General features: G+C 32.1%; 1 protein-coding gene and 1 long non-coding RNA gene across 3 annotated transcripts in view; one reads left to right on the forward strand and one right to left on the reverse strand.

The window, feature by feature from the left end:
* The window catches only part of LOC129962580 (runt-related transcription factor 1-like), an 85207-nt gene that overhangs the window by 57401 nt on the left and 2583 nt on the right, over positions 1-25223 (forward strand). For both annotated transcript variants that reach the window (XM_056076380.1, XM_056076381.1), the window contains 2 exons: positions 17707-17862; positions 24947-25111. In XM_056076380.1, coding sequence (XP_055932355.1) covers positions 17707-17862; positions 24947-25111 — 321 coding nt within the window. The remainder of the gene's footprint in view (positions 1-17706; positions 17863-24946; positions 25112-25223) is intronic.
* LOC129962583 (uncharacterized) overlaps positions 21190-25223 on the reverse strand; it is a 48893-nt gene continuing 44859 nt past the window's right edge. Inside the window, exon 3 of the long non-coding RNA XR_008783925.1 lies at positions 21190-21324. This is a non-coding gene — a long non-coding RNA (uncharacterized LOC129962583). The remainder of the gene's footprint in view (positions 21325-25223) is intronic.

The following is a 25223-nucleotide window of genomic DNA, read 5'->3' on the forward strand; positions in this document are numbered from 1 at the left end:
TAAAAACTGATGTGCTGTGAACAATCAAAACAACACCAAGTTTAACAAACAAAAGGGCTAATCAAATGATACAGTACATTGAGTTGTGTTCAAATACAAAGAAATCTTAACTTCCCGTTTCTTTTTACAGTCTATCTGAAGTGTACTTCATAACTTAGTGAAAGAATAACAAGGCTATAATTTGAACAGATAAAACACATTTATTAAGATAAAAATATTAATGACAACAATCTGGATTTACTTGAATCAATATTGCAAATTTGATATTTTTGATCATCATACCTTCAACTTAATAGTTCAAAACAAAATCGATACTAAAGTTAAACCTTTAATGGCGACTCCATGTGAAAAAAAGTAGTAAATACGACTTAAAAAAATGAAAATAATTTGTAACCAAATTACTAAAATTGTAGCTCTGAATCATTTTGATTTTAATCGCTTGTCAAAGAAGGCGTCTAAGATACATACTAGAAATAGGTTTCTCTAATATAATGAAGCACAAAATACCCATGTTCAAGATTCTGAAAAAAATAAAAAAAAATCTTGGGCTCTCATGGTGCTCTCATTTCCTTTTCGCTAAATATCCAGAATTTTTATGCGGTGAAGAATTGGAATAAAACTCTTATTAGGGAAAATTTTGGGAAGATATTCCGGCTGGTTTGTGTTAGAAGATTAACACATCATTAGTAACTATACATTATAACATACACACACACACACACAAAAAAAAGTTGCATTTATCACTTTTAAAGATAGATCGCATGAAATCTGAAATATTTTCCAAGTATTGTTACAAGTAAAACAGGCACCATTTGCAAAGGACTAAAATACATTGTTGCCTACCATTATATTTAGTTAACGCTTCGTATAAGAAACTGCTAGGAGGCTGTCTGGAGGAGTGATTGGTTGGCGGGCCTATTTCGTGGCACCACAATTTACCTGTTCGCGTCCAGGCGTGGTTGGCGATCGTCCGCAGAAGAACATTCTTTACAGTTAGCTAATAATTAGTGGTTTGGCGCTCGCCCGGCGCTCGAGACTCCTGCCGCTCTCTGTTTATTTGGGCTTTGATGTCAATAATTAGTCCAAAGGGTCCTAATTCGGAGGCGGAGTTTCAGGTCCTATGATTTGATGTTTGATAAACGGTTGCCGCGCAGAGAATGCTGCTTTTAATTAGCTTGCCATTTGTTAAGGATTTCTCTGAAAGGGTTACTGGGGGGAGATTGCGCTGCGTGCTTCATAATCAAAGTGCTTTTGAGGTCTACAGCCAGGTTCTGTGCTCGGACGAGGAGGTTTTTATTTTTAGATGATGCGATAAATGGCGGTCAGTTGCAAAGCATGTAATTACAGCGCTAGAATTCTCGATAAATGAAGCAAAAAGTTATTTTGCATTTTATGGCATGGCTTTCACTTTCTGGAATTTAAAGTATATAAACAGAAGGTATTATAAACGTTAAAATTTATTCATTCGATATTTTGATGAATTCCCACATTGTGAGAATTACGTTTGTGTATCTGTTAATATGATAGTCTTAAAAATGGAGAGATCTAGATTACCATTTCCCAATCTTTTTTGGCTGTAAAGATCGCTTATAGCATTAAAAAATATTTGGAGGACCTCTAACTAAATGTGTAAGTAAAAAAAACAAACACATAATAACAATTACACAGTCATGCATATAATAATTAGTAAATCTTACGATAAAGAAATAAAAATAAATATTGTTCATAAAGCAAAATTTTTTTATCGCTGCTTAGCTGCCCCAATATAAAAAAAATTCAAAAACTAGAGATTGTGATTTAAAATTAAAAAAAAATTTTTTAATTAAAAATATCGATTTTTTTTTTTTTAAATCCCTTACGAGAAAGTCAATATCTGGGTAAAAACTTTACAGTTTTCGACTTTTCAAAACTTCAACTGCTCAAAACTTTTCAACTTCAAGTCAGTTTTTACATTCATTTTATTTTTGTACTTACGTTACAGAAAAGTAAAGTTGAGAAAACACATTTACTCATATCACCTTCAATTTTCGTTCCGCAGGTTGGGAACTGGTAACCTAGGTAAATCAATTTTATATCACCCTGCATCGAATATTTGGAAAATATAAAAACTGACAAAGATACTAGAGATACTTTTTCGCAATTAAAACTCAATAGCAGTTCTATTAACCGCATTACCGAGGAATAACGTAATGCTTATTTCTTCGCTTCTTTGAGTTATAAAACATCATCATGAAATTAAATGGTGACAAAGAAATATCTATAAAATATCTAAAAATTATTAAAGACAATATCTGTTAAATTCCATTTAAAAATATCAAAACCATATCTTAAACTATTTAACTAAATGTTGTGATATAATGTATAGCTTTATATCACAACCTAGCTTTATAATCAACTTTAGTACTCTCTTAACTATAACAACAAAACACAGTCCTATTTTCCGGGAGTTACAAATTTCCATAAACACTTCATGACGCCTGAAGCATTTCGGTACAAAAATAGGGGTTGTCCGCTTACTTTGTCTTAAAATATGAACTCCACTCCACAATTTGTGGAATTCTTAGCATGAGGGCAGTAATTATGTTTTACCGCATGATGGAGAATGTAACGTGAAAAACACGGGTTTTGTACCAATCGCTTGATTTAAAGACCTAACTCTGCGGTAGCCTATAAAAAAAGATGACTTCCTTTTCCAGCTACCAGCATAGTCAAAATAAATCGCGAAAAGTTTAAAACCACAGAACAGTACTTAAGCGCATCATTTAGGGAAATTGTATCAAGGCGGATGTTATGTTCTCGCTTCAACCAATAGCAAGGGTTTTAAAATAACGTTCCAGCTAAGGAAGGTAAAGAATGGAAGATCATGTAATATCATTTTGTGGTAATTTTTAGGTAATTAGTCTTTTTGCGAAATTTATAACATGCCAATTTATCCAACTGTTCGATATTAATAATGTAAAATAATTAAAAATTCGATTTTAAGACATTCGAACTGACAAACATTGTCAAACGTTTGGTTTTTTTGTTGCAGAAAATATTGAGGGAAAATGAGGTTGTGAATTTTTTTTTTCAATGAACGATCGCGAGTAACTGAAAACCGATATCTCTGCATCTAATGTGGGCATATTATAAGTGAGTTGGAACTTATATGTATGATTTACTGATTGCTGATTTTGATTTAAATAAACACAGAATGATTGCATGAAACTGGAGGATACTACCAATATTTTGTGCTTTGTTTTTATGTTCCAGTGAAAAAACTCCCCATTCAATCAAAAATTCATTTATACCTTCAATTATAGAATTTTCGACATTGGATGTTGCAGTAAAAAAAATTAATATAACTAAATGAATATTAAATAATTTTTTTTAGTACATTTAAAATTTATCCAAACTTGATTATGAATTTAAAAAGATACCCCCCCCCAAAAAAAAGAATATTATTTAATTAGTAAGTAAAAGAACTTCATTCAATAAAATGTTAAATCAGATCATAGCATAACTAAATTTAGATTATATATATTTGTATAAAAAAAACTAGTAATAAAATATCGAATTTAATGTATTGCTAATGCCTTGAGAATAATTTGACTCTCCATTGTCAGATTTTTTTTTAAGCTAATAATATTCAACCGAGGGATTTCTGTTTATTTACAGTTGTATAATAATGAACGATATTTTAATATATATCAATATAATGAAACGAACTGAGATCTATCAATCATACGGTTTATTTTTCTAAAGTTTAATAATATTCAACATAGTGATTACTGTTTATTTGCATTGGTGTAATAATGTAACCTAATTTGTCGTTATAACAGTTTATTATTCTTTAAAAGCAATCAATTATAACATAGTTGGCGAAATCGTATGGAAAGTCGCGAACTTCTTTATAATACATAAGGGTGTTAATCAGATAATTGAGTTGTTTCATTCCCTATATTCTCTTTCAAGTTTAGAACTTTTCAAATAACGCTGATTTCAATAGCTCTCAAAATTCACAATGAAAATCTGGTTGATTTAGTATGGAAATGCTAAAATATCTGGTGGAATTAGTGGAAATTTAGATATGATTAGGTAGTAAAGATTTAATTTTTTTGCATAAAAAGAATAAAATACTTTTTGCCAGAGATCGGTGAATCTGAATTCCTTGAAGCATGAATGTGAACATGATGTTTGGAAAAAATCTTTTCTCACATTTGATTAAGATCTAGGAAATGTTCTTGCAGCATTTGAAAATACAAAATTAATGTAGGCAAAGGATCTGAATGCTTTCTAAAATGAGAAATTCTTATAAGACAAAATATATTTAAGCAAAAGAAAAAAAAAATGGAACAAATTAATTTTTTTATTTTTATTTAACTTTAGAAAAAAAAACAAGTTTATGGAAACTGGATCGGAAAAACTTTTTTTTAATGAAACACTTATACAATAGTGTATTTCGGAGAGAACTACTCGCCGATTAGTTATTTTTTCGCTAAATCCGCCGGCAAAATTTAATAAGAACAGAAACATTCAATTCAAACGCGAGAAATCTAATTTAGTTTACGATTCCTTATGCCTGTACTTCTCTTCGGCGTGCTTCAAACCAAAGAACAGCCAGCTCTTCCCGCCTTCTAAATCAAATCACACTTTGGCTCCTTTTCTGCACAGCTAGACGCTCATCTCTTTTCTGCTTCAAAACGCTCTGGCTCCTATAAAATATGAAAAATCTCCAACGCATAATGAATAAATTCTAACCCTCGTGCAAGAGATTTGTGTAGAAGGGGTGTGCGATATGACTAACCCACCTTTTGCCCCCCCCTCTTTTATTCGCTCCTCTCCCCTCCCCCTCCTTCAACCATTCGATAAACAACGGCATTGATCGGAAAACGTGGGGAGGGGGGCAAGCAGTGCTGAACAGATGGTTCTGCAACAGCTGTTCGGCCCAGGGAACATGTTATTAGCGAATTCGGAACTGGAAGGAGGGGGGTCGCTTTCACATTGTCCTCCCCCCTCATTCTTGTCCAGTAGCGCACGATAGTTGGTTGGGTGTGGAGTTTCGTAGGGTGTTTAGCCGGGGAGGGGAGGAAATTGATCCGAGGATAGGGTTGGTTCCGAAATTGTGAAGGATGGTGTATTGAAGTTGCTAGAGGTGTGCTAATTAAATTTTTGTTGGTCGGCCACAAGTCTTTTCATCCGCTGATGCATTTACCTTTGAGTCAGAATTATAAGGCTATTAGGATATCTCAATAAGTTAACTTAATATGCTGTTCGTGTGTGGCAGAAGGGGAAGGGGGGGATCTTTGATAAATGATTAACATTTGGGATTTCGCTTAATAATTTGGGAAGTATTCTGGAAATATACATTAAAAAGCTTTTGCAATTCCTGCTATCTTGGCATTTTTTTTTTAAATCATCGGTATTATTTCTAAACGGAGTAATAGAATTATACAACAGTTAGGTTATCTCAATAAGGTAATAAGCTGTTTGGGAAGGTGCGTGTGTATGGGAAAGAGGAGTTTAAATATTTTCTAAATAATTAGCTTAAATTTAGGAAATATTTTGGAAATCCATATATAAAAAAATTATTAAAATTATTGGTAAATAGATTTCATCTCCCAAACTAAATAGTAAATATTAGCTATTTTATTTTGTATGCTATGCCTAATGTGCTGGTGCGACTCCATTAATTTTAGGTAGATTCCTATAGGAAGACTACCTTTTGCGATGGTTTCATGACAAGATTTCTGGAAAATTTCTTCAGTTCTTTAACAATCGAAGTGCCGGCGTCCTTGCATAGGGGTAGCGCATCTTCCCCGTGATCTGGGCGTCCCGGGTTCGAATCCCGGTTGGGCATGGTTGTTCTTTATCTGTGTTCTATCTGTGAATGTGCCCCCCTGTAAAAAGGGTTGTGCAAGCGAGTGTGAGTTTCATCTTCATATGAGCTAGAAGTCAGACTTCTGCCCTCTGGTGCTCAGGGGTCTTTACCCTCAGAGAAGCTATTGCACCCCCTTTTCTTGGTAACGCGGACACGACATCATCATCAACAATCAGCCCCTAGAACCCCAAGCCAATCTTCTCAAAAGTTTATATAGATACGCGTTTAACGCTTTACCCATGTTATCTTGTGAACAAAATAACTAGAGTAATTTTGTTTGGATTTTAACAGGCTTTGAATATGTTGTTAGATATGTAAAAATCTTGGAGGAGTTCGTAAATGGTCCGTCTAGCACAAAGTGGATGGAAATGTTGGGAGGAAAGATTTTCATTTCGCTGTAACTTTCTTAATATTCAAGATAGAAAAATAAATCCAATTAGTCAAATTTGTCCCTTATTAAAACAAACAACTTTTGTATTTAAAGTTTTTCTATAACTGCAATGTCTTAAAAGTTAGAGGCTTGAAAAGGATTTTCAAGCCCTTATTTTGACTGTTTCTAACATCAGCAATTTATTGTTGCCAGTTGGTAACTTAGATGTAAAGGAATCTATCTTTGTCTTCCAGCTTGCCGAGAGGAGGAATTTTTTTAAAATTTGTATTAATTTTTTTTCTTCATTATAACAATTTAGATTTGCCTCAATATTAGTATTATATTAGAAGAGGATCTGATTTTTAATTTTGAAAATGATATAAAGATTGACTTGAACTATAATTGAATAAGCTATATGCTAATACTATCGTATATTATACATAAAATGTAAGATAACAAGTAAAATATTTCGCATTGTGATTCTGTTTTTAATCGCTTTCGTTTCGTTGAACAGAAGAATTTGCTATGAATTAAATATAAACTCTACTTTAAAAAATTCTGAAATAAGCCATTTCCAATTTAATCGAACTCTTTGCAAGCATCTAACATGCATCAAACATGACGAGGGCAATAATATTTACATCTTTAAATTGCAGATTTATTTGGTCTCCGTTTCTCTGATTTCCAGAATCAATCTAGAACTGTGATTAATATTTCAAAGCGAAATTCTCTAGATCTCAGACAATGGTAGAAGTGTGGGCGGATTTATCTGAAACGAAGCGGGTTCTATGCACGCGATGATCGGATAAGGTCGGAGATTGATCTGATAAATCATCTCGAAGGGATTTTAGATAAATCCTCTATCTATCAATCGGATTCTTTTGCTATCCTTATGGCCGAAAGAAGTATTTTTGAATAAAAAAGACTTTTCTTTCAACTCGGGTATTTACAGTTTTGTCTGAAAAAACAGCATTTGTAGCCAATGACAACTAAAGTACCCAGAATAAGGCTATCTCTAAGGCCGGTTTAAGTTTTCCAGGAGCCCATAGATAATGAAAATCTTGGGACCCATTTTTATTTCTTCTCCAACTTCTAAAACCAGATTTTTTTTTATTGATTTTAATTAAATCTCTGTATAAGCAATTTGGAAAACAAATTTTGATAAATTGAAGTAACAAAATGTTAAACAGCAAGTCATTTTCAAGGCAGATGATTGAAATACATTGCATATTAAAGAGAAAAGTAAAATTTAAATTTAGAAGTAACTTTAAGAAGAGTAAAAGAAAAAGACAAAGTATTTTAACAAAATATAAATAAATTTAAACATAGTATCAGATTTTTTCAATAAAAAATTATAAACCAGTTTTTCTTTTTACAGTTAGAAAGCAACGTCACTTTAACCTTACGATTAATTACTAATTAAGAACGTTAGAATAACGATCAACATTTAAATGCATGATTATTTGCTTTGAATTTTAAAAAATCGTTTATTATAGGAAAATAGTCATAGGTTATACGTAAAAAATAAATAAATCAAGGTAATAATATGGTATAGTGATTTAAAAAAAAGTTGTATGTAGAGTTTTGGCAAAATAAAGTAATTCCCAAAAAATCTAGCTTGTATTTAACTTAATTTTCAAATACAACATCAAAAATTGATAGCTTACCTCACAAAACATGAGAGAAGTAATTTTTTAACAATTAGAAAGCTCACTCCTTGACAGGGAACTCGACAATAGAAACTATCTCTTCAGGTAACACACTGAACTTCATCACCCACTACATTAAAATGTAAAAAAAATGATATAACTTACCAGCCAAAAGTAATGTCAACTATTTTCTTTCACACATGATTTATTGTCTATGGTTATCGACGTGCGTTTGTAAACGGATACACTCAGGTTTTTTGAATAAAATTAAGTGGAACTGGATGCAGACAATTGGTAACAATATACATTTAAGGATCAAAATTGCAAGATAGTTTATAATTTGGAAAAATATAATGCTTCTGTTAATTCGATGAAAATAACAGAATACTCTAAAAATCCTACAAAAAAACTCTCTACCTTTTGTCGAAAATTGCGGGGTTCCTTGGCAGTTGCTTTCTTTTCTTATTTAATATTCGACTGCCATGGGAGTCAACGGTGACCGGCCGGCCCATATAAATTACATTGTAAGAAATTTAGCTTGGCAATCGACGTGTTAATAATTCAACTATCTCTCTCTCTCTTTCTCATTGCTGAAAATGGCGTAATATGATGTGGAAAGTTTAAAAATCATTCATTTGTGTAGAAATGTGATAGTTTGGCATTTCGAATACATTTCCTGCGCAGAAAGATTTATTTGTGTCATCTTTGTGAGCGATGAATTATTTACTTCGCACATGTTCTATGTTAATATCTATAGACTAGATATAGCTCGATCTAAAAAATCTAGAAAATTCTATATACTTGAAAGAAAGGTACAGTCAGTAACTTATTATGTGGATTATATGACAAAAGCCAAAACTATAAGCATCATGATCAGAAACTTATGATAAATTTGGAGCTAATGATGTTGCAAGAAATGAAACATTTCCCACTTAAAATATAGTAAAATATTGCATTTAGAGTTGTTATACCTGGTGTGATTGATAGTACACATTGTAAATTACCCTGTACTGTTAATTTCATTTGTTTGTAACGCTAAAATGCAACAAAAAATCAATTTATAATCAAATGCGTTAATGGTATAATATAATTGAAAATTATAATAGAAAATTTGAATTAATTATCCTGTTGAAAAGCATGGGATATGGTAGTCGATTCCACATAAATTCTAGCGTAAGCAACTGCAGGATGGATAAAGACCACATTTGTTTTATATTTAAAGTGAAACAAATGCAGACCATATGTAAACAAAAACGCCAACTAAATTTCATATCGGCTCTCATTCTATATAGTTTTACATGTAAATGTAAAACAACGTGAAATGATAAGGCCAACATGAAAATTTAACTGACATGTTTTCCTTACAGAAAGATGTTCATATTCGTCTGATAATTTTAAATATTTGTTGTGCCATGGCAATGGCATAAAGCGTCCAGCTCATAGAATTTTTTTTCATTCCTTCGTCATGCTCGATATAAAATGAATACAAAAATATGCTGTCTTTGCTGCGTCTAAATCATCAATACCTACATCACTTTTTATATGAAATTTGAACGAATTGATCAAATTGAAATTATATCCATAAATCTATTGGCCAATCTTAAAACAGTTTCCCTAATGACTTTCTGTCCTTTTTTGCTGAATAAATTACTAAATTTCGATTTATTCAATTTGGTGTGATTTCTTTTTTCCAGATAAGCTGATCCATCTATTTCACTCCCAGAATAACATGTTCATGATAATAATGGTTTTCTACATATGCGAACGAATCTCATCAATTTGTGTAATACCCCTTAAATCGGGACATCGCATTTTAGTGACGGGCAGCTGAAAGATGCCGCGTTTGTGTGTCCGCCATGGTTTGGTCAAAGCCACCTGACCTACGCTCTTCGAATAGGGTGCTGGTCAGCCGCTGTGGAAACGGTTGTGGCACCTCAGCCTCCCCGCCCCCCTAATGGTTCCTAATATTCGATCGGCCTACACGCACCCGCACTTCAGTTGATTATTGACCTTCTGGGACATTAAATTGCCTGTAGCTTTTCGTCGGTCCGCTAAAGCACTGAATACGGCCAATCGATAACTTTGGATTATGGATTTTCAAAGTTTTTTTTTTGTTTCCTCTTGCTCAGTGTTTATGGGAAAAACGGCCTGTAAGTGTTGGGAAAAGTTGTTTCACACTGACCAGATGGTGGCCAGGTGGGGGAGATGAAATAGTATGTTACTTTTCATTTTGAATCTTTGCCATTTGTTAGTAACATAACAACTTTCGAAATTGTTCCCAAAGTAAAGGTAATCAGTATTATAATAATAAAAACAGTGCTCTTTGGTGCAATTAATTTAGTTTTATACGAAAGCATATTAAAGTTTTTATTGTATAGAATGTTTCGCTTTTAATAATATTATTATTATTACTAAATTGAGTTTTTGTATGGCACTATCCAAACTTGCTGATATGCTTTTAATATTATTGCCAGTTGCATATTGGGATACAAACATAAAATAAGAGGCATAAACTAGGTAAGGCTATGCTATCCAAGGCTAATGGGTGTATCTCAGTAACACCACTAACCCAAAGGCGACTAAAATTTTTCTACACCGATTCTAAATTTCAAACTAGATACAAATTATTCAGTTCTTATTTTAACTATGCTAGAAGTTAAAATACGATAAAGGGTGTTTTAACTAATAAGCCATCAGTTTTTTTTTCATGTTGCATCATCATTTATATCAGTTTTAAAAAATGTTTATATAAAGTCAACCAATGTAAAAGTTTTGGAGTTGTGCTTGTGGTAGCACTCAAACTTCCTAGTTAAGGCTTAAATAAGAAGTCAAATAAGCCTAGTCAAGATCACTCAGATTTGTTGAGATGGCTTTGCAAAGAAGATAAGTTTTTGTAAGTATTTATCGCCTTTTCAAACTAATAAATGTATTTAAAACTAATAAATTCAAACTAATAAAACTAAAAGCGTATTCTGGCCGTCATTTGCCTTGCTGTTTTACTAATAACTATAGGAGACGAAATTATATTATGCCTCTGTTACTACTTGATGCTTTTTATGCATTTGTTGCAGTTAAATATAGTATGCCATGAATGTGACAACTATTGATATTTGTTTGACTTAGAAAGCGGTTTTGGTCATGCTGCGCCAATCTTATGAAATGAATGGCATGATTGAAAACTAATATAACAATCCATAATAGATTCAATATGAGAATATAGGTGTGTTCTCGTTCAGTTATTAGTTGTGAATATGATATCACAAAAGTGAATGTATCCATTAGATTCGAACAGAAATTGGTTTTAAACTTTAATTATCGATAATCTGTTTACTTTTAATTATCAATAGAAAGTTTCTGAAGTGAAATATTTTAATGCGCAGGAATATAAAATATTAAGTCATTTATAGGTGAAGTGATCACTCTTAACTTTCTATATATCTTGACTTGAATTGTCTCTATAATTCGTACTATTGTATATTCTTGGATGCTAAAGAACTTTTTAAATAGTTGTCTGCTGATGATGTTTCAATTTTGTGGATTTTCTGATAATACATTTGACGGAGAATATTTCTTTTTAAATATATATTAAGCTAAAATACTCAATTAATTAATAAGATATACTAAAATAAGGTAACTAATTTATATTTTATAGTTGAATAAAATATTTATTTTAAAATAAAATAGATTTGCGAATGTATTGATTACTTAGATTTATTAAGTTTCCCAAATTTTGATTAAGAGCATATTTATTATTTAGGCTAATTATATGAGGGGTATTACGGTAAAATGAGGTACATCCTTTAACACTGATAGCTAAAGAATTTTTTTTTTCAGATTAAAAAAGTAAAAACTAGTTTTTTTTAATGACAACAAAAAGAACTAAATAATTTCATACAAAAGATATAATGAAACATATTTATCTTTACTTATTTTTAAAAATTGTTCCTTTTTCTTCGCTAAGGATATTGTATGAAAATAAAAGCACAGGAGTTAAATTGAGCGTGTATCCCGAAATGTTTCGAATTATTAAGCATTACATTGGATTATTTTACTGTAAATTTCTGAAGTTTTTAAACGATGTCGTAATAATTCCTATATAAATTTATCAATATAAAATATAACAAGGAATGAACTTTAAGATATAATTGTTTAGTTTGAAAAATAAAATAACAACTCTCTTATATAAAGAGAAATTAATTCAAATAAAAAAAACAATAGAATTATTTTTAAAACATCGTCATTTTATCAATTTATGTATCCCAGCCGAGGCATTTTGTAAAACAATCAGAACAAAAAATATTACCCATTCAGAATCCAAAATAACACAATTCTCCCTCTCAAAATTTTTTTTCCAGAAGAATTCTACTCTTTTTCGCGGCTTTTTTAAGGTCATCATTTTCATGGCGAATTGAAAAAAATCAAGCGCTCAACATTTCCCCAACTGACCATTTCGCACGAGATTGAAATAACCAAGAAGTAAAAAAAAAAAAAAAAAAAAAAAAAAAAAACTGCTCTCCCTTCCACTGCGTACATCTACTGCAGAGAAATAAGTCTGATGGCCTCCTATAAGATCTGGAAATATACTGCTTTCAGCAGCAGCAGGGGAAGAGAAAAAAAAGGACCAAAAGAGGACCGTCCAGCAGTGGTCCTCTGTTTTTCTTCTCCTCACCGCAAAACCATAATCTTCTGTCACTAGGGGATTTATTTACTTTAGTTTCTTGAACGTCGGTTTAGAACCAATGGGAGGCGCGGTCTTGATATATTATAGTAATACTTTTCCTTTCCTTCGTTCTTTATTTTATTCGACCCCCCCCCTCTCATTTTTTTACTATAGTTTTTCTTTTGCCTTTTCTTTCTCCATCTTCAGCCCCCCCCCCTTCCCCTTCTTATGCCCGCATTGGCAGAAGCACCCACCGGAAATGATTCTCTTAACTTCTTCATTCTTAAACTTCTTCAGAGGGCTGCTTTCGACATTCTTTTGAAGGTTCCTTTCTTTTCTTTTTCTTCTCTTTTTTTTCTCTTGTCCCTTTTTTTATATATATCCACTACTGTATGTAATAGAGCTTCCCCTCAGCTCATATTTTTAACTTTCCATGTTGTTTCTGGCGGCATTAATTTTTTTCCCTCCTTCTTTCCTTTCCTTTTTTTTTTTTTTTTTACTTATTGTATACGACGTATACAAACAGAAAGTATTGTAATGGTTAAATTTGAATTCGTGTTTTTGACGTATCACCACGTTTTTAGATCTTTCTGAGGCCGGAAAACACATTTTTGGAATTATGTCTGTCTGTGAATACAATTCAAAAGCGCTTTAAGCTACATGGATGAAACCTGGCATGTATTTATTCTTTGCACTAAAATTGTAGATTTATATCAAATTTTGAACGAAATCCATTCGGAGAAACCCCATGCCTGTTCGAATGTAAGTTAACGCTATAACTACAAAACGAAGGGGGCTGAATGGATTAAAATTTTCAGTCAAATATAGCATCTAAATTTGGCATCAAATTATTAAATTTGGACCATATCCATCATGGGGTCAACCATCCGTCGGTTTCATATTTTCACAATCATATAAATGCAGCAATTCAAAATGCAATAACTTAAATTTAAGGAAAATGTGATTTTGAGACTACAATTGTATTCTATCTCAGGTTTTGGTTTTAAATCGGTCGGAAAACATGTTCCCAAAATACACATTCAGTTTTTCGGTACTTGTGTATCAATTGCATTTATAACCAAAGATCGCGTGCTAATAGGCTCTTTTGTAACAATTTTTCGCCAATGGTGTGCGGTTAATAATATGTAAGTGGATTTATAAGAGTACTGGAAAGTTTCAGGGTGACTACACCTGCTGGTCTATTTATTTTCTTGTCTATAAAATATACAGAGAAAGTTTTCGAATTGCAAAATATTTGATCTAGAGACTTTGATGCCCATTGAAATTTATATCACACCGAGTCCAAAAGAAATATCTTTGGAACTTTAATGAAGGCGTGCGGTTCCCCTTAAAAACTCCGTTATAAAAAAAATGAGTTAAATAGAAATTTAATTATAAAATTTACTTTATAAAAATGAAATAAAGCCAAACCCTTTATCCATTTCGTTTAGTACATATCCGAAATTGAAGGGAAAAAAAGCATAATTCTGATTTGTACAGATTTAATGGGAAGAGAACTTTTATATATAAATTTGTCTCGCTTTTGCAAGGATTAAAATACATTATATTTCCCGAAACTGTTAGCGCTCCATATTGTTTCAGACATTTTTAGCATTTTGAAGAAATTTTAATAACATCTTCAATATATCCTTTATTCACTGTAATAATTTTATAGCCTTTTGTAATAGCTTGCAATACACCAGGCTGGATAGAAAAACTAACAATTGCATGTTTTCATTAATGTGGAAAATATTAAATAACACCAAACTTTCTGTAACACAGCAAGTATAGAGCTGTGCTTGGGTTCGATTTGGCAGAATTGTTGGACATAAATAGAAGTCGTAAAATATTAAAGGTGGGAAAATAAATTTCACAGGCCAGAAATTACCTTTCTTTATTCTATCTCATTTAGTGAAAGTAATTCAAAAAATGAACTACAAATAGGTAATATTCGGTTTGTGATCTTAACATGAAAATGGTAGATCAGTAAAAAAATTTTGATCTATGGAACTATGAAAAGAATATATGTCTCTGTATGAATGGGAACTTAAAAAAAATTAATTAAAAGAGAAAAATTTGTCTTGTGACGTTGAAATAAAAATTGTACAATCTATGTAAATTGTACCACTCATTGCTACTTGACTGTGCATTATTTTGCCAAAAACTTTATTTTTAATTATGGTGAATGAATTAAACTACTAGGATAAAAATTAAATACAAGTTATCGGCGTACATAAACCGATACATAAATAACGATCATCTTCTCTCTAGTCCAATGTAATTTGCAGCAATCATATTCAAGTATTCTTAGATTATACGCATAAGAAATATCATCAATATTCTTGAAATAGAGACATAAATTATCTTAATATGGTTCTTGTCATTTCATCATATCCTCTGAACAACTCAATATCGAATATATTAGATCATATTCGATTTCTGTAATGATAAAACATTGTCCCATTGAACGTGTTTAAATTTCATCAATGAACAAATTTCGCAAAGTCTGGGTAAACATTACCATAGAATATTTGACTTTCAAATATGAAACCAGTTCCAATTTAAACATTTCATTGATTATTATAGCATATTAAATCTATTTTATTTTGTCAATAATTAATGCTCATTATAGATATATAATGCTAATCTAATTTAAATCTTAATTTCCAATTTTTTTTTTATCTTAATATAGCCCATGTTAACTTCAACATTCTAAAACGTTCTCTTACTTCCTGATCCAATTCCACTTTATTTATTTATTTAATTAATTCTACATGCTTTCTATAAAATTGTTGGCTTCCGTATTTTCTCATACTTCAAGTGAAGGGATAAAAATTCCTAATATGTACAACATTTTTTTTTAGAGATACTTAAAATTCACTTTCCTAAATCAACACGTGTTAAAGAAATTCCAATCAAAATTTCTCTGAAATTCACTAGTAAAATCATTGAAAGAAAAATTTCAGTCTCTTTTGATCTTATGTCGCAATGCAGACTGATGCATCTTTTATCATCGTTTGTTTTTGATACAAATTATGCCTCCCTGGGTAAAATAAATCGAAGTGAAAATTTCAAAAGTTTCGTCTTCTTAGCTAAGCATCTGCTAAAACATGTTATACATTTATAATATAAAATGAGATTTCTGGAGAGAACAGGAAGGTTCATTTTTTTTAACAATATGGTTAAAGCAAAGAGGACGAATCAAAATTAAAACCAATGAGCTTCAAAATTTCTGAGAGAAAAGTTAAATGCTTTTCAGATAATCTCATATTTACAAATAAAGGGCAACTTCTACTGAGTCTCAACACGTAGTTGCTGCTTCAACTGTCATCCAGTAAAGACCCAGTTATCTTTCACGTCAACCTCATTAGACATAAAGACAGCAGAATATATAATCTTCACTTTTCTTGAACAGGACTACGATAAATCTTTATCTGCCAGAGGTCCACTGTGTAATTTAATATCCATCCATAATGGCCCTCGCCTCTCCTCCAATTCAACCTGCTGAGTGGAAGGACAACTCCATTCCGTTCCGATTGTTTGCGTCTCATTTCCCAAAGCAGAAATGAAATAAAATTCCGCCCCGGCCTGATTAGCGGTTTTAAATGATTTAAATATTCACCATGCATATTGTTTACACAGTGAATGCATCATTCATTTCGTCCGGGACTCTCAAAGCTATATTCCTATTGATCTGCGGTGATGCATTGAATGGGGTTGAGGGGGTCTTCACACATGAATGAAACTTGGAGAGGGGGTAGATTCAATAGAAGATGAGTCATCTCTGGAGAGAGAGAAGGGAAGGGAGGGCGGTGCTTTTGGTGGCTTTAAAAGAGGGGTGGGTACTGCTGTGGGATGGCCGGAATACTATTATCCTTCGCAGAGATAGGGGGACGCACAGAAATTGATTTGGAGAATAATGAAATATATCCGTTTTTGATCCACATCCGGTGATATTGGGATGAGAATACTAATAAAATAAAATTTGATTAAAGTTGAATTTTTTTTTTGCAGATAAATATATTAATTTTGAAAAAATTGTATGAAATCATATTATGAACACATTCCATTGCTTTGTAAGAAAGGTTTTATAAGAGAAGCTCTGAGTTATATTTGCTAAAGTATATTGCAAAACAAATGGAGTTAACTTAAAATTATTTTTGCAACTTTTTTAAATTTATGAATTAATTAAATTTATTCATTATACATTGCTATGATATGAAAGTTTATTTATCAAATTGTTTTTTAGATCAATATAATTTTGTAAGAAAAGATGGAATAATATATAAAACAAACCACCTGGGAATCATCGGCTTTCTAATAATATTTATTACAAAATAAAATAAATACATTTATTTCAAAATCTTTTTAATAGTTCGTTATGGCGGGCCAGAATCATTCCAAAGCTGTAATCTTAGCAATAACAATGCAATCAAATCTCAATGATAAATTATAGATTACGTTACTGTGTATACTAAAAGATATGTTAAACATGATGTAGAGTTTCGTATCCAAAGAAAATTTGTTTTATGATGATTGCATAGTTTCCCTTCGGTTTATTTGATATATAGTTTGCTAATGCCACATTCGCTTTATTTTAGGAGTATTTAAGCAATTTTTGTCCTGTAAAATGCACAATAAAACACAAAAATCATAAAGATTTTGCATTTCATAAAGGCAATTATTGTGAACATTTCCAATCCAATTTGCTAAAATTTTGTACATTGCATTGTGTCATTTCAGTTTTTTTGATACAAAGTTCTTCCAATGAGTTCAAAGTTTTTATAAATTAATTAGTTTAACTATCATGGCTAGTTATTATGAGTTTGCATCTAATTCATACTACTCATAATGCACTAATAATATTAAATATAAAAAAATCGGTTTATTACTATTTTGGACGTCAAGGTGTTAATATTAGTAAAGAAATGTATATAAAATAATCGTGAGAATTGTTATAACATAACTCTTTTTTAGCAACTGAAAAATCTAAGATATATTGAATATAAAATATTACTTTCGTTCAAACGAGCATTTTCTTGAACAACAACATTTGAGTTTTTTTTTTCTAAGATGTTGATTAAGCAATGTCACTGTTTTGCCTGACAGAGAATTAATTGTGTATTTATAGATTTTCTAACCATGTGGCCTTCTTGTCTTCCTCCAGGGCAACAGCAACAACTGAGGGCGTATGCAACCGCGTTCGGCCATCACCCACCTTACCTAGACCCCAGGTACCGCGACTTCAGAGACTGGGACAGTCTGCGCAGGAAGACCGAACACTGGGCCATCGATATCCCGAGGAGACTAGGGCATCCCCAAGGTAAAATTACATGTATTATTATTTTGTAAAGAATCTGTGATTGAGTTATATAAATTACGGAGACATGCTTGCCAGACTTCAATGCTACCAAATTTTCCATCATCTATGATATTATGAGTTTATGTAATTAATCACATGAACCATAACGTCACAACTGGAACTTGTGAAATATTAAGAATGACTGGTCAAAGTGATTAATCGATATACTATATTGACCAGTTATTGTTGATACTAACCGAGTTTGTTATTAATACTAATCGATTAAACACATTTGTCAAAATAATTATATTCGGTAATCATTTTGGTTCCGTTGTCAACAGCTATTATTTAGCAAAATAATTGAAGAATTGAATTTTGTGATTCCTGTTTATATTCCACTGAATTTTCTTGATGTTTTTTAAAAAATTTAATGTTTATTTTGAGGGTTGAATAACTATTATGAGATATGTTTTGGAAATTCTATGTTATAGAGTAGATTGGAGGTTGAATAGCGAAAAATAAATATGTTGAATTTTAGTTAGGAAATATTTTATTGAATTTTGTTTTTGCATCGCTTTTGATCACTTTCAAAATGCTTTCTGGTATTGCTAGTAGCATTTTATCGCCGTTTAAGATTTCTTGACTACTTTCCTTATAGCAGCAAAAATGCAAATTCTAGTACTGTTTTGCTTAAACGATGCATTACCATTTTTTTATTTATTTTTAAAATAAGTATGCGTCGCACCTTTATCCATAAAGTTTAAATTTTACAATACTAAATCATGATAGAAAAGCATACCATAAGATTTTTTTTTCTGGAGGAATTTCTGTGCATTTATATTTTAAAAAAATATAAAATAAAATAAGGAAACACTGAATAATGCGGACGGTAATTATTTTGAAACAGGAGAGATGGTAATTTTTCTCACTATTGTAATTTATACATAGTATAAATTGAAGTTTCCTGAAAGAATCTGTATGTTGAAAGAGAAAAACTCGAGAGATACTTAACCTATATTGGAGATATTTGCATCATTTTAAGCCATTTATTGGGGAAGGTTTTAATATATTGAAGTCATATCAAAATAAAAAAGGAGTGTTATAATTCAGATTTTAATTATTTTCCTACTACGATTCACGCATGCGTAAAATAGCAGTATGTGCTTTTCACTTATCCGCGCATGTGTGAAAACCTCAAACTGCGCATGCACAAATAGCAAGAGCTGTGATATGCATATGCGATACATTTCTTTGTTTACGTCCGATTTTAAACAGCGATTCCAAACTCATTGTGCCTCCCCCTCCCAAAGAAAAAGGAAATCCAACCTTGGCCGGAGCACATTAAATGCCAAATGGCTTCGTTTGTTGCGCGATATTGAAAATGTAGAGGAAAGAAACGTTCGATTTGCAAATATCGGAGAAAGAAAGTCCACACTTAAGGAAGGAGAATCTTCTGTTGAGCGAAGTAACCGTCAATCTTTAAATCACACTGCAATTGAATTACAGAGACAGAATGAATCTCATTAAAACAGCTTTTCTATTGTGCATTTTTAGTGAATTGTTTTGTCTATGAACATATCATATTTTTACCTTTTTAACATTCGAAATATTTCTGCATACGGACTATAAAAATAGTTTTGTAGATATTTTTTTTTTTTTTTTTGTGATTTCTAAATATATTTTTATATTTGTTTGATATTGCGTGTCATGTCCATGTCATATCGGTTGGAGGCTAAACTTGAGTTTAAAGCTAATTTTTCCTCTTGGATGTTATACCACGAGCAACGCTGTGCGGGTACTGCTAGTATAATTTAAAACAAAAATTCTATTGTCGCAAAATACATTGTACCAATTAAAATTCATCAAAAAAATTACTATACAACAAGAATTTTCAATTCTCTTTTCAATCAAATGTCATCTAACTTACACAAAACAATATATCCAACCTCACTAGAATTCCAGGATTTATCTCAACATTTAATTATAAAACCAACCTCTGGTTTACAACAATTCGACCCGATCCCCCGATCCAGCCCATTAGCTTCGGTAACGAGTGATCCTCGACCAAATCAAGCGTTCTCTCATTTCTTATTAATATAACGATCGAACCCAACTCCTGAGTTATTAGACGCGATTCCCCGAACGGGGTGCTTTGCGGCGATGAAAATGCCCTGGCCATGATGTGCCTTATAAATAAACTACACACAGACAAACATATTTAATTCGGGCACTGCAGGGTAGCTTCTTTTTTATTTGTCCCTTTTACTTAAGCAAGCCATTATTTTTTATTACTTTTTTTTTCCCTTTGCATTTTCTCCTCTATCTTTTTGCCTTCAATTATTCTGGCCTTCTAAAAAGTGATCACTGAAGGATCAATTGCACATTAAAGTCGTGCCCACGAAAATGGAGAAAAAGGGGTAAAGGGGGAAATTGCGGGGAGTGAGCCAGCAGTAAAAGGAAATAATAGCAATGAAAAGTTTTATTTATATTTAAGAATCCCTTTTTTTCTTTTTTTTTTAATGCTGAATTTTCTTTTTCTTTTTGTTGGCTTTATTCCCTTTTTTTTTGTCGTGGTTGGGCGTAAGATGTGTATTATGGTAACGAGCATAGAATTATATCCAGAGTTGAAATTTAATCAGGCTTTTATTTAAAGAGGATTGATTTTTTTTCTTTTTTTTTTTTTAATGAAAGAATTAGTCGAGACAAAGATTTGCTTCGATGTTTTTAAGTCACCTGTATCTTAAATTTTGGCAGCTCTGAAGGCCAATCTAAAATTTGTTCCTAGAAATATAAAGATTTAGTTGATTGCTATAGATAGCTATTGAGTTTGTTTTATTGAAATGGTACCCGGTTTTGGTAACCTACTGGTTAGTTGGGATTAATTCACATAAACAATTTCGTGGGTGCCCTGGTCTTTGTGGTTGCCAGAAGGAAATATTTTAAAATTTCAAATTTGGTTAGATATTTGACTTGTATTGTTTCAAAAATCGTATGCCTGTTCTGTTCTATGCAGATGCCATTTCTATTTATTCGTCATTTCACCTAAAATTGAAGTTTTAATCTGAAAACGAAAAATGAACAACGCATTAACTTGCTCATAGAATAGCAAAGTGCTCATAAAATATAAAAGGAAAAAGAAATGAAATAATTTAGGATTGAAATATTTTGTGTAATGTCGGATATTTCGTAATTTTTACAATATTTTAAATAATTTTTCATTCATTAATGCGATAAGAAACTGTAATGCAATAATTTAAAAAAGAAAAATCACGTTTAAAGAACGATAATATATACGTATATTTTATTTATCCAGTTATATTGCAAAAAAAACAAACAAAAAAAACAAAAACAATAGTGCTTAGAAATATCTTCTTCGGCATTACATGCTAGAACAGACCATGACCGTCTCGGACAGTTTACGTCATCGCTGCCTTTCCAGTTTCTGATATCCAATAGGTTGAGGTCTCGGAATTAAGATGGAATCTAAAAGTTGAAAATAATGACTTAAGTTCAGTACAGATGACACCAAAAAATCTTAATATTGAAGGACATGATTTTAAAAATTTATTTTTTACCAGATATTTGAAAGTTTTAAAGTGTTTAGATCTCCTTTGTTGTGGTACTAGTATTTGGAGGAGTATTGAGAATTTTTAAGGTGATTTTCTTTAAGGAGTGGCCTACTCCTCGCTTAGCCGGCGTCTTTGCATAGGGGTAGCGCATATTCCCCGTGATCTGGGCGTCCCGGGTTCGAATTCCGGTTCGGCCATGGTTCTTCTTCATCTATGAATGTACCTCCCTGTAAAAAGGTGTTGTGCAAGCGAATGGGTGAGTTTCATCTTCATATGAGCTAGAAGTCAGACTTCTGCCTTCGGGTGCTCAGGGGTCTTTACCCTCAGAAGCTACTGCACCCCCTTTCCGTGGTAACGCGGACACGACATCATTACTCCTCGCTTAACACGATGATAAGTGCACAGGAAGACGATGATATAAAAGTCAGAGATTGCTCACTTTGTGCTGAGGGCCAAACACCTCGCAAAAGATGTCAGTGAATCTACCGGGTTATGATAAAGACAACAGTCGGCCATAGCAAATTCTGTCTATGCTGCTTCATTCAGTCCTGACAGGGTGGTCGGCTATCCACAACAAAAAGGTTTTTTCAACGATTTCAAGCCACCTAAATGGTAGCCGACCTCCTTTCCTGACAGCTTCTCCAGATTTCAGTACTTCATATTTTCTACTGGATAAATCCAATCCCCAACCTAAGGGCCGGGGTATTACTCTTAATTTGGTGCTTTACCACTGATCATTCCGGTTTGGGAGACATAGAAATATAGCAAATGTAAAATAATAATAATAATAAACTTATCTTACTTTTTAAATTAAATCACAGCTATAATTGTCATAAATGAAAATAAAATATAAGCATAAACCGAGTTCTAAAACAAGCCTACTCAATATGAAATAATAAATCAAATTTTCATGGGTTGATCATTAATAATGAAAGAAAACAGAGGATAAAATATTTGTAATAACACTTAAAGTAATTTGAATGTTATTACAATTATAAGTAGTGTTATTGTAATATATATCTAAAATTTATCAAAATTAGGGAAAAGATTCTTTTGTAACTAAATGGTATTGTAAAGGATTTTTTTTTTGCATATATTTCAGATGATATCGGAATCTTTGTATATTAATAATAACTATCTGAAGAAAAAAACTGACTTGCATGTTTTCTTAGGATTAATTTGTAAGTTTCTTTACATCTTTTTAATTTCTTTTTACTTAGTTTTAATCTTTTTAAGATGTTGAGAACAAAATATGAGGATATGCCCGCCTATTAATTTCCAAATCCATCAGAGAAATTACAATTGAATCATTACAGCTTTCGTTTCAATAAAGCAGATCGCAGATTGAATCAGAAATCAATGAACCAATCTGAAATCAGAAATAGTCCAAAGTTAACTCTACGGTTGCAGATTTTTTTTAAATCACTGATTAGGTGCATCGTTTGTAAATATGTTCAAATATTTTTAAAAAGAATACCCTATAATAGCATGATATAATACAAATCACCAATAGTAAAAGATAAACGTACTAGACCGCAAAATTTTATCCGGTAAAAAATAGACTGACTTCCCACTCGTGGAAATCGCTGGATAAACAGAGGGCTAAACTGACACTTCTTGTATTATCCTGAAAACTGGCATAAATAAAATTTATGTATTTAAAACTTTAGTAGATATCAACTAATTTTTTGGAATATTTTGAAATTTTTTTAAACCGTGTAGTAAAATCTCTAAAATAAATGCTGTTACCGACATGGTAAAAAGAAATGTATATATATGTGACAATATTGCAAGAAAAACATTGCCTGTAACCTAAATGCTGATTGATTCTAAAGATATCTTGAAGCAAATTTCATCATCATTGATCACGCCCCTTCTTATCGGAAGGATATGCATACACTGTTTCATTTTCTTCAACATCACATAAAACGGTGCGGCTTTTATTGATTCTCAGCCCACACCGCGAGGTTATTAACTTGCATCGAAAAGCATTTCCTGGGGAAAGAGAATAATACGGGCGGTAAAAATTATTCCCGGAACTCGTAAAAGTCATGCCGCCACCCCTGGCTTCGAGTCCGGCTGATGTACCTGCGCCATCACCCCCGCCACCCGAACGGATACAAAATAAAGAAAAAGGGAGGAAGGGCCAGAATGAAGGAAAGAAGGAACGTTTTCCCAGATAAATGGTGAATGTAATGAAGAAGAGGACAAAGTGTCTGGAAACAAATGGCCTGTAACGGAGGATGCCAATTACACCTTTATGGCATACCAACCAGGGGGCGATACTTGGACAGAAGAATTCTTGTTGCCGATTCACAGCACAGTTTCCTTTTCTGCCAGTTTTGTTTAGACGGAAAAGGGAAAGATAAAAGGAGAAAAAGAAGAAAATGAGGAAGCAAAGAAAGGATAGGGGAAAAAAAAAGGAAAGAAATGGTAACATAAAAGTGCAAGGAAAATGGGAAGGTTTCGCGGTCGTAAGAAGTGGATATTTATCACGGGACGGTTAACCACAAAGTAGAATTCTCCGACGTCGGCGTAAATGCAAGTGCAAGGAGGAATATTGGCAAAACAATCATCTTTCACGCGTCTTCTCTTTCTGCTATTCTTTCTTTCGCTTCAGATTCGTTCTGTTTCTTCAGTTTGAGCTTTTTGTGTCCTCCCCAGCCTTTTATCGTTTTAGTTTCCTATTTCCTTTCCACGTAGCCCATTTTTCGGTAAATCGGAATTTGGCCGTCACATTTTAATTTTTATTTTACTGCCTAGGATAAAGCTTTTTCTGAGTTATTTCTAAGTTTTGGGTTTTCGATTAGGATTCAAAGAAAATGCATGCCATGCATTTTCAGATTGTATTATATTTTGATTAAATTACAGTCCATATCTTTTTAGTACATAGTTTTTTTTACCTACAATTCACTTAAGTAGATTAAATCGATCAATTAACTTAGATTTACTTTATAACTAGAATGAATAAATACTTTGATTTATTCAGTTGAAAACAGGGTTGCATTCTGTCGTTCCCATCAGATCATACAGACATTACAAAAACTACGGACAGGCTATAGAAATCTTTTTTAGTCTCATATCAATAATAACTAATAGAATATGCACAATTTTGCATATCTTTAATGGATTACATTAATGGTTCCGTTTTCTCTATGCCACACTTTCAAAATTCTTATGCTTTATTTGTTTAGTTAAGAAGCTGATGGCGATTCTGAATATGCATATAAATTGGCTAATAGAGTGTATTTTATTTATTGTTAATGTAATGTACTTTTTGTTATATTTAAAAATATTGTTGAATCTATCTGACATGATAGGTTCAGCAAAAATTCTAAATTCATTCCAAAGGTTAATATTTCGTAGCTATTGTTGGCTGATACCATTCAAGGCGTTTACTAGAATAACATCTTTATTAGAGAGTATGCGAGAAAGTTTTAGGAAGACCACACCCACTGACTGTAATATAGATTTGATCTGTATTATTTGGAATACTTATTATAATTTTAACCATTTATCATTTTCTTAATTTTTAGAATCCCTATATTTTGGCGAAGGACACTGGGGTCACCCTTATTCGTCATATTTTGCATCTGCTTCGGGTTTGCAAGGGCCAGGCATTCCTCCCTATCAGCTGGATGTGACCCTGACAGTCTCTCCATCTTCCCAGGATTCCTGCTCTTCTTCACTGCCTCTAACAGGTAAAGAGGAATGCCCATCATTTTGCCCCTCCCCCTTCTTTTTTAAAAATAATTTTTTGTATTGTGAAAAATTGCATGGATATTTTTAAAAACTAACATTTTCCTTTCATTC

The sequence above is a fragment of the Argiope bruennichi genome, chromosome 3 (assembly GCF_947563725.1).
Source record: "Argiope bruennichi chromosome 3, qqArgBrue1.1, whole genome shotgun sequence".
In the NCBI taxonomy this organism is placed as follows: Eukaryota; Metazoa; Arthropoda; class Arachnida; order Araneae; family Araneidae; genus Argiope; species Argiope bruennichi.